The sequence below is a fragment of the Martes martes genome (genome assembly GCF_963455335.1).
Source record: "Martes martes genome assembly, chromosome: 2".
In the NCBI taxonomy this organism is placed as follows: domain Eukaryota; kingdom Metazoa; phylum Chordata; class Mammalia; order Carnivora; family Mustelidae; genus Martes; species Martes martes.
Genome location: NC_137889.1, coordinates 195374594 through 195387839, shown reverse-complemented (window position 1 = coordinate 195387839; position 13246 = coordinate 195374594). Strand labels below are relative to the sequence as shown.

At 43.4% G+C, this 13246-nt stretch overlaps 1 protein-coding gene across 1 annotated transcript in view; it reads right to left on the bottom strand.

Annotated features, from left to right (window-relative positions):
- The window catches only part of MOB1B (MOB kinase activator 1B), a 49706-nt gene extending 36783 nt beyond the window's left edge, over positions 1 to 12923 (bottom strand). Inside the window, exon 1 of the mRNA XM_080796834.1 lies at positions 12546 to 12923. Within this exon, the coding sequence (XP_080652960.1) occupies positions 12546 to 12559 (14 nt within the window). The 5' untranslated portion in view covers positions 12560 to 12923. The remainder of the gene's footprint in view (positions 1 to 12545) is intronic.
- Between the last annotated feature and the right edge of the window lie 323 nt (positions 12924 to 13246).

Genomic DNA, 13246 nt, shown 5'->3' with positions numbered 1-13246 from the left:
TTTAAAAAAAAAAAACCTTGTTTACTTGGTATTAATATGAAAAGCCCAAGAAACCAAGAAGTTTTCTTGATTATTCTTCTTAAGTGAAATGGTGGTAGGGATGCAAGGAAATGGGTACTCTCACTCACCGCTACTGGAACGCAACTTACAGCGGCAGGTAGGAAACATGCCTGGCATATAGAGATCCTGAAAAAAGGGTAAGACAAGGAGGTCTCTCCAAAACTGGGACATGGTTTTCTCTTCCCAGAAGACATCGAAGGGGGAGGGTGCATGAGTTCCCATGGGCAAGCAGGCCGGGTGGCAGAATCCGCCGGCCAGTCGCTGAGCTCTTCGAGGTGCAACAAAGGCTCTGAGATGAAGAAGACTGAAGGTCGTCCTGACGTTTTCCAGAAACCCCCAAAGGATGGCTGTAATAAAACCACTTGGAGCACAACTGCATGTAATGAGCATATAGGTAGATGCAGATGAATATTCAAGTCCATAATTACTGTGGTTAAAATTTTTCATTGCCTCAAAGGTATGCAATTAGAAGGAAAAATGAAGAATTGGTCAAGAAGACATGAATTGAAACAGATGATGAAAATTAATATTTTATTTAACACTGATCACCTCACAATAAGTTATGTAGAAAAATACATGCTTGAATACTTGTAACTGCTGGGCAATAAACACTAGTATCTTAAAATATTTTTTTTTAAATTGTGAGATAAAGATCCAAAAAACAGATGTTCTAAACCTCCCTGTGCGTGGTAGCCACCTACGCATATTTCCCAAGAAGTCTCTTGAAAGTCAAAATTAGAGCAGAATAAAAGGAATCACTCACACCTCCATCTACCACCATGAAAATACCTGAAAATGTCACTGATTTAAACAAAATTTTTGTTACTGAGTATGTAACATATACCAGGCACTGTGCTACGTGGTAGAGATTTTTTTTTAAAAGATTTTATTTATTTATTTGACAGACAGATCACAAGTAGGCAGAGAGAGAGGGGGAAGCAGGCTCCCTGCTGAGCAGAGAGCCCTATGCGGGGCTTGATCCCAGGACCCTGGGATCATGACCTGAGCCGAAGGCAGAGGCTTTAACCCACTGAGCCACCCAGGCGCCCTAGTTGGTAGAGATTTAAACACAGCTTTTGAAATTGCAAGGTCACACATTCTGATGAAGAAAGGCCTGAAAACTGACAAGCACAGTATCTTTTCGATGAGGGCTATAATAAGGAACACGAAGGAATCTGAAATGGTAGCCAACAAGTTGAAAGGGGGCACAGGGCACAGAAGAGGACTTGGCTCTTGAACTGAAGCAATGTGGGTGGGAAGGAGAAGGGCAGTCCAGCCAGCAGAACAGGAAGAGCATTTAAAATGCAGGCAGACCGGGGAGAAATGCCATGGTAAGAGAAATGCAAATCGGGCCCCCTGTGTGGCTCAGTGGATTAAGCATGTGACTCTCGATTTTGGCTCGGTCCTGATCTCAGGGTTGTGAAGCCCTGAACTCCACAAAAGGCGTGAACCCTGCTTTAGATTCTCTCTCTCCCTCTCCCTCTGCCCCTCCCCCGCCAAAATAAAAAATAAAAGAAAGAAATGCAAACATATAAAGTGGCTGGGCTCTGTGGGGGGCAGGACGGGGAAGGCGGGCTCCGATGAGACCGGAATGGTAAGCAAACACCGCATCACAGAGGCTGCCCTGGGACTTTGGGCAACCACTCCCAGCAGACTCCAGTCTCCACCCGAAAGACCCGCGTGAACTGCGGGAAGAAAATGGCCCAAACACCCTGGAAAATGAAACAGTCAATAAACCCTATGAAACTTACTGTCCAGAAGGGGAGAAAAGCCTTAATTAAGAATTAAAACAATCACAGATGTACAAAGACAACCAAGGGACCTAACCTCCTTGAGAGAAGTTAAAGAAAGAAAACCAACAACTGTCGAAGATGGTGCGGCAAACTTTATTCAAGAACAATGAGCTAAATACAGGAACCAGTGGAATGGGATTTTTACACTGGGGGGCAAGGCACAGGTGGAGACTGGGTTCAAAGCTAAGCACAGCGTGTGCGAGTGGAAATTCCAGCACGTGGGAGCAGGGTGCGGGGGTGAGCGGACAGAAAATTACCAGGAGAAAACATCAGGCTTAGAAGGGTTCTGGCTAAACTGACCCAACAGGATTCTTGATGAAGACAGGCCAGGTGATCGAACATCACCTGAGGGACGGCGGATGAGACGAAGCTAAATCAGATACTGAAATTGCGGGCTTCTGGTTAAACTGAACAAGCAAGGTTCCTGCTAAAAGCAAACTTTACACAGAAGTGCGCAGGTGAGCCTAGGAGTAGGTTCTAAGAGCCTGACTGAAGTCTGGTCAAGCACTGAATCTGGCAGGGCCTCACAGAATGTCTCAAGAACAGAGGTACTGTTATTTAGAATCTCAAGGATTTTTCTACTTTACCTTATTTTGAATCATCTACCTCAATACACGGGCATCGTCCACTTGCTATTATCTAAAGCTTCTCAAACTTGAATGTGCTTTTCACATAGGAATCTTAAAATTCATTCTAATTCAAGGTTTCGGGCCTGAAATCTTGCTTTCTAACATACTCCTAAGTGATGCCAAAGCTCCACCCCTTAAGGACCTAGAACAGACTTAAACCAAGAGCTGTAATTATGTAGAGATACTGATCTCCTCAGTCCTGGGGGTAGCACTGTGTCACCAGAGAGCCAAAAGCAGACCTTCTTCCCAATGGTATTAGTGGTACTTTTTTCTAAATGTTGAACAGCATTAAAAAATTGTAATAATGGGCGCCTGGGTGGCTCAGTTGGTTAAGGGTCTGCCTTCAGCTCAGGTCATGATCCCAGGGCCCTGGGATCGAGTCCCACTTCAGGTTCCTTACTCAGTGGGGAGCCTGCTTCTCCCTCTGCCTCTGCCTGCCACTCCCCCTGCTTGCACTCTCTCTGATAAATGAAATCTTAAAATAATAATAATAATAATAAAGTTATCTCTAGAACCTATAGTTATCACTAGACAACACAGTCCCAACACCCAAATTATGTTCCCACTTAACAAAAGCTAAAACTGGGGCGCCTGGGTGGCTCAGTGGGTTAAAGCCTCTGCCTCTGGCTCAGGTCATGATCCCAGGGTCCTGGGACCAAGCCCCGCATCCAGCTCTCTGCTCAGCAGGGAGCCTGCTTCCTCCTCTCTCTCTGCCTGTCTCTCTGCCTGCTAGTGATCTCTGTCAAATTAAAAAAAAAAAAAAAAAAAAAAGCTAAAACCAATACATCTCAATTGAGGCACATTTTGGTTCCCAAATATCTAGCAACTTAGAACTGCACTTTTGGAATAGGTTGTCTATAACTGGAGTTTGGAAAAAAAAACTTAATTTTGGTTCTTGATAACTTTTCATTTCCCAAATTAAAAACTGCAAGGTTAGAGTACCTGGCTGGCTCAGGCGGTAGAGCTGGAGCCGCATGTGGAGGCAGAATTTACTTTAAAAAATAAAAAAATAAAAAAAAATAAAACAAAACAAAAAATGGACAAGGCTGACCAATAAGACCCCTTTGGGAGTCCTTAACAATAAACTAGAGACAATCGGCACTGGCATCGGTCCTCAAAACAACGCTGTGCTCCAGTGGAGAGAATTCGGTTCTGTCAAACCAGTTTGTTGTTCATGGATTCAAAAGTGAAATTTTGAAGAGCTGAAAATAAGAGGCCCCTCTGAATATTTGGCAGGATGTGGGGAAGAGCTACAGAATGGAACCAGTCATATGTGAGTAAAAACTATAACCGTGGCGAGTTTTTAAACAAAGAGTTACTTCAGTAGCTGAATGTAACGCTACAGGGCACTACCAAGCAGATTCCCCACCGAGGAGAAAGGCCAAGCTGCTGCTCCTCTGTCTGGAACACGATCTAGGCACCAAGATACCAGAAAAGTTGCCATAAAAGGCTTTCACCCCTACTGCTTCTACTTAATCATCCTGTATTTACACTGAACATTAAGAATGTATTTGGGGTTTTTTGTGTGTGTTTTTTTTTAAGATTTATTTATTTATTTGAGAGAGAGAGAGAGAGCGCGCGCGCACGCACGCGTAAGCAGGGGCAAATGGCAGGCAGAGGGAGAAGGCGGCTTCCTCCCGAGCAAGGAGCCTGATGCAGGACTCAATCCCAGAATCCTGGGATCATGACCTGAGCAAAGGCAGACACTTAACCAACTGAGCCACCCAGGCATATCCCAAGAAAGTCTCTGTCATACAATTATCTACTTCTACAAAGAAACACACAAAAAATATTCCTCTAATACTCAATACTACAACTACCGAACTATTCCTATCAAATTTCAATTTGAGAACAAAGGATTTAGGCTGAAAGATAAAATAACAGTAGCAATAAAAGCAAATTCAAACTTCCCTTTATAAATAATAAGGCCACTTGGCCAGGAGGGAACTATTACCCAAATAGTCGCTTACCTTCAAACCTCCGTTTTTTAAGTTCTAACTGCAGAAAATCAAAGCGGCACCGATACACATGACTATAAACCTACAGAAACTGGCCATGATTTAAGTAATCGGAAATGATGAATATGTCAATAAAAAATAATAACAGCTACGAGCAATCATGACACTGCTGAATTATCGATAATGAACTAGTTACCACTGCTGTACTTAACTAGAATTTATTGAGCTAGGCCTTTTACATTCAGTATCTCTAATCCTCCCATCATATCTGAGGTATTGATCCTAAACACAGGATTCATGGGGAAAAAATTAGATTACTGTCACACTTAAACCATACACAGTGGAGTCTCAGACCGCTTTCAACCATAATACAGCTAAAGCAGAGGCCTACACATGCTCAGGAGACATGGATGACATTCGGAGGCCCAAGGTGCAAGAAGGGTGGCCGGGAAGGGTTAGAAGAATGGCTATATACAGTGGTTTGAGCAAATACATTATGTTGAGGATTACAGGAGCCTGGCAGACTAACAAAGTGAAAAATATGTAGAGGGAGAAGGCTAGGATGAACCCTGTACTACTTGGCTCAGAACTGCGGGTATTAATATGCACCCGAATGTTCATAGCAGCAATGGCCACAATCCCCAAACTGTGGAAAGAGCCAAGGTGCCCTTAAACAGACGAATGGATAAAGAAGATATGGTCCATACACACGATGGAATATTACTCAGGCGTCAGAAAGGATGAATACCCAACTTTTGTTATCAACATGGACAGGACTGGAAGAGATTACGCTGAGTGAAATAAGTCAAGCAGAGAGAGTCAATTATCATACGGTTTCACTTACTCATGGAGCATAAGAGAGAACATGGAGGACATTAGGAAAAGGAAAGGAAAAGTGAGTTGGGGGAAATCAGAGGGGAAGACAAACCATGAGAGACTGTGGACTCTGAGAAACAAACTGAGGGTTTTGGAGGGGAGGGGGTAGAGGGATGGGTGATCCTGGTGGTGGGTATTAAGGAGGGCACGTATTGCATGGAGCACTGGGTGTGGTACATAAACAATGAATTTGGAACACTGAAAAAATAAAAATAAAATAAAATAAAGAACTACAGGTATTAGTGTGAACTCATTCAATATATACAGATATTGATATCTGTATCTATATATCTGTGTCTGTATCTATATATCTATATATATCTATGTATGTAAATCTGTATGGATTATGTTGTTTTCTAGCACCGTCCACTGAGAGAGTCTGGGAACAGAAACATATCTTAGTAATGCGCATACTAATCACCTAGATACTTACCACCTGTTTCCTAAATATTATTTCTCAGTAAACAGAACCAAAATCCTTAGACAAATGACCATTTCCAGGGATAGGGCAGATAAAGTGTAGGATAAACCTGGAAGATCTGGTTGTGCCAGAAAGCTACAAAGTGCTCAGAAAAAAAAGACAGCGCCAAGCAAAGAGACACAGAAGTCAGCTTGAATGGGACTCTCACTAGCCGAAACTGAGACATTATAAGCACCAAAACAAATATAGTTATAGATTATAACTCATTAAATAAAATAGGAATCTAAGTGTCCACACTGATAAATAAACAGGAAGAGTTAGTTCTCAGTAAAAATTTCAAATAATAAAGGTAAAAGCAATGACAGAATTAGGACACAACCATCATAATAATAATTCAGACAAAATACATCAATGAACACTACAACTAGTGTGTGAAAACAAAATGAGGAATGAGACAGTCACACAGTCTCAAAACACCTCCCCACAAAATATTAATTAGTAGGAGGAAAAAAAAAGATCTAATAACTTCACACTGGAGAACCTCTGTAGACAGTTTAATCAAAGGATCACTCCCAATAATGAACAAATATACATTACATGCGCCTGGTAAGAAGCTGTAAGATAAACACATAACACCTCTGTGGTATTTTTGCCCCTAATGTATAACCAGTTGTAACCACAAGAAAACATGACAAACTCCAACTGAGGGATATTCCACAAAATGACGGGACTGTAATTCTCAAAAATATCAAGGTCCTGAAAGACAAGGAAAAACTAAGGAAACATTTCATTTTGAAGAAGACCATAGAACAAAATTGGGTGTGATTCATGACTGGATCCTCCTGCTGAGGGTAACATTATGGGAGCAACAGATGACACTAAATGGGGTTTCCGGATAAAAACTATGTAGGAATTCTTTTTACCATTCTTTGCAACCTCTCTAAAAATTTGAAAATCCTTCAAAATAAAATTTAAAAATGGGGGCGCCCAAGTGGCTCAGTGGGTTAAAGCCTCTGCCTTCGGCTCGGGTCATGATCCCGGGGACCTGGGATGGAGTCCCCCCATCACATCAGGCTCTCTGCCCAGCAGGGAGCCTGCTACCTCCTCTCTCTCCCTCTACCTGCCCCTCTGCCTACTTGTGATCTCCGTCAAATAGATAAATCTTAAAAAAAAAATTTAAAAATGACTTTCTGCAAATGAACAGGCTTCACAGCTACACTTTAAACCTTCTATAAAAGATGGCCTTAAGTTAGATAACTGATACAAAACAAAAATGCAAGTTGTACACTTGAAACTAACACAATGTTATACATTAATTACATCTTGAATTTTAAAAAACGGAAATATGGAAAGAAAAGGAGAGTTAAAAAAAAAAAAAAAAAGGAGTTCTCTCTAGGACTTAATTCAACATTCTGAACAGGTACCATATTTTTCAAGCAACCCCCAGTTATTCTGCCCCAATACTTCCTAATGGAATATACAGCTGAAAAGATGTACTACATGTACGTTTGTATATTAGAAAATTCAAAGGTACAAAAACTCTTCAACTATATGGAGAGGAAAAAAGCCAATATTGGTAAAAGTAATCACATAGTAATTATTTTGCATTCAGTAATGTAAAGCAAAAGCAATCCTATAGAGAGGAAAAGTAAACTAAAGCCAGACAAGTCTCTACAGTTCCCAAACTGTAGTTCTAAAAAGATGACCACACTTACTCTACTTCCTCTGCCCCTCCAAAAAAGCGTAACATATTAAATCAGGTTATCAGACAACAAAACTCCTAACACTTGGTCAAAAGCCATTCAAAATGATGTTGCAGAATGATGTTTACTGACATAAAAAATCTCCAAATGAAAAACCTGGTCTATATATGGTAGAAACATGGCAGAAAAGATTAGGAAACTGTTATCACAAAATACAAATAACACTCATTTTGGAAGGTGTAATGATTATGAGTGACTTTTATTTTCCTACTTTTCTTAGCACTATATTGTGATTTCTCCAACATGTGTATTATTTTTACATTAAAAATGGAAGTCAAAAATAATCTTAAAGTATTATTTAAATTTAAAAGTTTATATTTTTTCTTTCACCATTATATTCTTGGTGACCCGTAGCAAACAGTGCAGGAGTATGAAATATTAATGCCCAGGAAAAGGACACTTCTCTTAAAAACAAGGCCTATTTAAATACTATCTTTTTATATAACTTTATCAATTATAGATACAACAGTATGAGGCAGGATCCCTGGATCTAGACTGCTAGGATTCAGACCCCCATTATATCACTGGCTACATAATTTTGAACAAATTACCTGACCTCTCTTTGAGAGCTTCTTCATCTATAAAATAGGGTTCCTGCTACTTACTGAATTGAGTTAATCATTTGAAACAGAGCCTGGCACATGGTAAATACTTAGCAAGACTTATTATTAGTAGTAATATTATTATTAACTTCCTTTATAGGTGAAAATGCTAAAGCCCTTAAATCAACTCATTTGCCTTCATGATGCTGGGATTATTTGGGAGGGTGGGGCGGGAGGCAGGCAGAAAGAGAGGGAGACAGAGACAGACATAAACACAGCTACACCTCCTCTCCTAAATAGCTAGTTTTTGTTTTTTTTTTAAGATCTTATTTATTTATCTCTTAGCGAGGGAGAAGGAGAGAGAGAGTGAGCACAGCAGGGGGAGCGGCAGGCAGAGCAGGCAGAGAGAGAAGCAGGCGCTCCACCGAGCAAGGAGCCCAATGCGGGACTCAATCCCAGGACTCTGGGACCATGAACTGAGCAGAAGGCACGTAACTGACTAAGCCACTCAGGTGTCCCCTACACTGCTATTTTTTAGAAGAGATAAACTGAATTTAGCGGCACCTGGGTGGCTCAGTCTGTTAAGTGTCTGCCTTTGGCTCAGGTGGTGATCTTGGAGTTGCGGGATCAAGCCCCAGATCAGACACCCTACTCACCCAGCATCCAGGAGTCTGCTTCCCCCTTTGCCCCTCACCTGCCTCATATGCCCTCTCTCTCTCAAATAAATAAATAAAATCTAAAAAATAAATAAATAAATAAATTGAAGTTACCTAGCACAATCCTCAATAAACATTTCCTTATTTTCCCAAACTATCTCTGTTTCTTCCTATACAGAAACAGACCTGGTTTATATTCATTCACATCCCTAAACCATCTTTCCTCCAGACTTCATTTTAAAGTTAACTACAAGTATTTGTTTTAACTCTGTTCCAACCAAGCCCTACATCAGGAAATAATACCTTAGTCTTTTCCAAGTCAAATATTTCTGTGAAATTCTATTGGTTAGGAGAGACTAGCAATTTCAAAATGCTAGAAACACAGAGAACACTCAGTACACTTTGAGTGAATGTTGAGAACTCACTCTGATCCTAAGTTTCCCTGGATGTTGTTATATGCATAAAATGCCAAGACCAGAAAAACCCTGAGAGGGCTGTGTTCTGATTCAACCCAAGCCAGTAATTATACCAGTAACCTGACGTCGGTGATTTTGCCATTTTACTAAAAGGTTGAGCAAGCTAGGTTACGGATGGATCCCATCTAGCTCCACAATTCCACAGCCTCTTGGACAAACCTGAAAATGGGCAATTCACAAGCAAGTTCATATCTCTATGATGCTTCCTCTGACTGAAATCTTCCAGTTCCCCATACCCTCTCAGAGAACCCCTGTTACAGATTCCATTAACTGTCCATCGCTTCTTTCATGAAGCCTTCCTCCAGCCCAAATAAAACAAATTGCTCCACATTCTTCAGACCCCCCATGACTGCATCACAATCTACTAAAGATGATCATTTATGAACTGAACTACGTTGGAGTCCCACACCTTGCACCATGCTTAGCACACAGCAGGTGCTGAGGATGTTTAAAGATTTGAGTCTACAAAATCAAATTAGTTCCTGTGAAGTTTCCCTGTGTACATTTGGGAGTTTAGCTTATTAACTTGAAGATACACAAAGGCCAGTCTGCAGCACAACCAAAGCTTTGTCCCAGTCGTATCTCCATATGCTGTACAAATTTATTCTGAGCGTTTGGACAAACGCTACAAAAGGTATCACTGCTGCTGATTATCTGGGCATCCTCTGGAGATTACCTAATCTACCTCATCTCCCTACCCAAAAAAAAACCTCTTTATCCTGCCCTACTTTGTTCCATGGCACTTACAGCCTCCTACCGTGCAATATAATTTACTGATATTCACTGTTTATGATCACTTACCAAAACATAAGTTTAACTAATACAGAAATTTTTGTTGGTTTTGTTCATAAATGATACCCAGTGCCTACCTCAGTGCCTAGTACATTAAATGATGGGTTTCTTTTTTAAGATTTATTTATTTATTTATTTGACAGACAGAGATCACAAGTAGGCAGAGTGGCAGGCAGAGAGAGAGGAGGAAGCAGGCTCCTTGCTGAGCAGAGAGCCGGATGCAGGGCTCGATCCCAGGACCCTGAGATCCTGACCTGAGCGGAAGGCAGAGGCTTAATCCACTGAGCAACCCAGGCGTCCCTAAATGATTTTTTTTAATCCATAGTTCTTTCCTTCTGTCTTAAAGCCCTCAGGAGTTCTGAGTCAGCACCTTCATAAACCTACCTCACACTGCCCTTATTTCCTCAGCTCCACCCACTCACAGTAGCCTTAAAAGTAGGATTCCAAGAACTGGAGGTAAATATTTATATTTATTTCCTAACTTGCAACCCTTAATTTTTCTGCTCACCTACCTGTAGAGAAATAATATTCAGGAAGCTATACCAAATAACATATAGATGAAATAACCAAAACTTTATTCTTTCATGTCTGATAATAATTATTTCCATCTATGAGGTCTTCCCTTTAGATTTGAAACTACTGGTGGACAAAAACCAAAACCAAGTTGGATTTATTTTTACAGACTGTCAAGCACAATGGCTAAATATTTTGGGACTATATTAACTGCTACATGAGACCTGACTGAAAAATTGTGCTCCAAATAGTACAAATACTGAAAGGTGCTTATACATACATACATTCGTTATGGCAAGATTTTTCTTACATAACTAGTATGCTTCAGGAGAAATGAACTAAACCACTGCATTTCTGTAACTATTAAATACTGAGCCATGTAAAATAAGGATACTGTCCTATTTGTATTCAGAAAATACCACCAAAACCTTCTCCATCCCCTAGTTTCAGCCAAATATGGTTCTTCCCTGCTCCAACCAATTTAGCTATGAGTTCCAAGAGTCATAAGCCCATCAGCAACAGTCACGGACATCACCTACGGCTATTTTGAAGGCACCTTTTAAATTCTTGAAGAAATAAAACAACAGCAATGTAAAATACAGTCAAGATGAGAAGTTTCAAGCAGAGATACCTGGATATCTTGATTCAATCTAAAATAAGAAACAAAGTCTTTCAGACGTCACTAGGTCCTCTCATATAGCACTACCTACATGACAAACTCAGAATCAACTTCTAGGATGAGCCTAAGAAAGAGATTTCCCAAACTCAAACTCACATGTGGTGGGCAGGGTGACACAAGCCAGGCCTCTTGTGCCTATGAGAAACATTAGCGATCTGGCCTGCGTTAGCCTTCTGTGATCACTCAGTTTTGCTTAACTGCTCAAAAAAGGACTAATATTCTACATCTGAACACGTAAAATTAGGGTTAGTTAAATTCTCGGGATCCAAGTGCCAATGTGGTGACTAAAAATTACAGGTGGGGAAAGAAGAGAATGGGAACAAAACTGCTATTGTTATTGTTGTGAAGAAAAATGCTATTCTGTCCACAAGAGTAAAGGAGTATACGGTGCAAGTTTCAATCTGAGTTTTTATGAGCTTTCTAACCACAGATTAAACACAGGTGAATCACAATGAAGCTTTCAAAAGAGGAATTTCAAGAGTGTATGGCCTGTTTACTGACGACCTGAGGCTGTCTGCTGCCTCCATACCCCCAAGTGGCCATCCCAGCTTTCTGCCCATCCCCCAAATTCGTCTACAATAAAGGATAAGTAAATGAAATAACGACCAGCCCTAAATGTGACGTTAAGTTGGCATTTACAAACGACTTGCAAAACCACTCCCCAGCGGACCTAATCAACCCCAGGGCACACTACTCAGACTACTACTTGGTGGTTGTCTAAAAAGATAAAGCCCGTACTTTTCAGGGGAGCACACTGGGAGGAAGGGCGCCTCGGGGAAGCAAGGAGCTGCTCCAGACCCCAAGACCCTGGGGTGTCATCATGGGATCCCGACCCGAAAGCAGCCTCATTAAGGGTGTTACATCCACAGGACTTGTCTCCCCAACTCTGCACTCCTAAAATCTAAGAAGTTAAAAGGGTGCTGGGGTGACGGGGAAAAGTACAACGCCCGATCTTCTATTCTTGGACCCAGATAAACGCAATGGGCAAGCGAAACGGAGACAGAGCCGCCGGGCAGGAGACGCGTGAGGGGCATAAGGGGGAGTGGGTGGTACCTATGCTGGGCGGCTAAACCCACAAACCCAAGAGAAGAGGGAAGAGAGACCTCGGGGTGATGGAGAAATGCAGGGCCAACCAATCCACACACCGGGGTGTGTCGGGACTTGGGGTCCGGGGAGAAAGAGCCTCCTTGGCGGCTGGAGGGCTCCACGCGAGCTCGAAGCGGGCTGGGGAGGCGACTGGCGTCCGGCAGCGCCCGCGCACCGGGCAGGCTCCCGCAGCCCTGCTGGATGGGAACGCCCGGCCCAGGCAGCGAGGGCCAAGGCGAGCTGCGGCCCGCGGCCCTGGTCTCCCGAACAAAGCCCGCGCGCGCCGGGCCTGGCTACTCACAACAAGAAGCTCATGTCGGCGGCGGCGTGGGCTGGGGGGCTCGGCGGTCTCTCGGCCTCCGGGCGGCGGCGATGGCTCGGGCGGCGGCCAGGGAAGAAGAGGGAGGGAGACAAGAAGAGGAGGAGAGGAGGAAGAGGGGAAGAGCCGGCTGCTGGACGGCCACAACTTGTTCGGCTTCGCTCGTTCCAATGGCACGCGGAGGGGGCGGAAGTGGGAAGCGCACGGCCTGAATCACGGCCGGCGGCGGGGGAGGCGGAGAAGACGGGGAAAGGGCCGCCCGCCGGCTCCCCGGAGAACAGCTGCCGCGGCTGCCGAGCTGCTCGCCGCGCCTCCCCCTTTCTCCTCCTCCTCTCCTTCTTCCTCCTCCTCCTCCTCCTCCTCCTCCTTCTCCACCAGCACTCTAGCCCCCCGCGGCCCTCACCCCGCGAGTTCTCGCGAGAGCGGCGCGCGCCCACCCTCGTCCAGCCGGGGCTGCGGGTCCGCCAAGTTCTGGACGTCTTCGCAGCCCGGGACCGCGCCCAAGCAGGGCGCTGGGGCCACCAGGCCCGTGAAGGCCAGTCCGCCCAGTTGGGGGTCGTGGCCGAGCGCCCCGGACTCCTTGGCTGGGTTTCAGCAGTCGGGAAGGGAATGGGCTCCACTCCGGGATGTCTGGCTTTGCAGTGAGGGATGGAGTGGCCACTAGAGCTTCTGCCCGCCCTAAG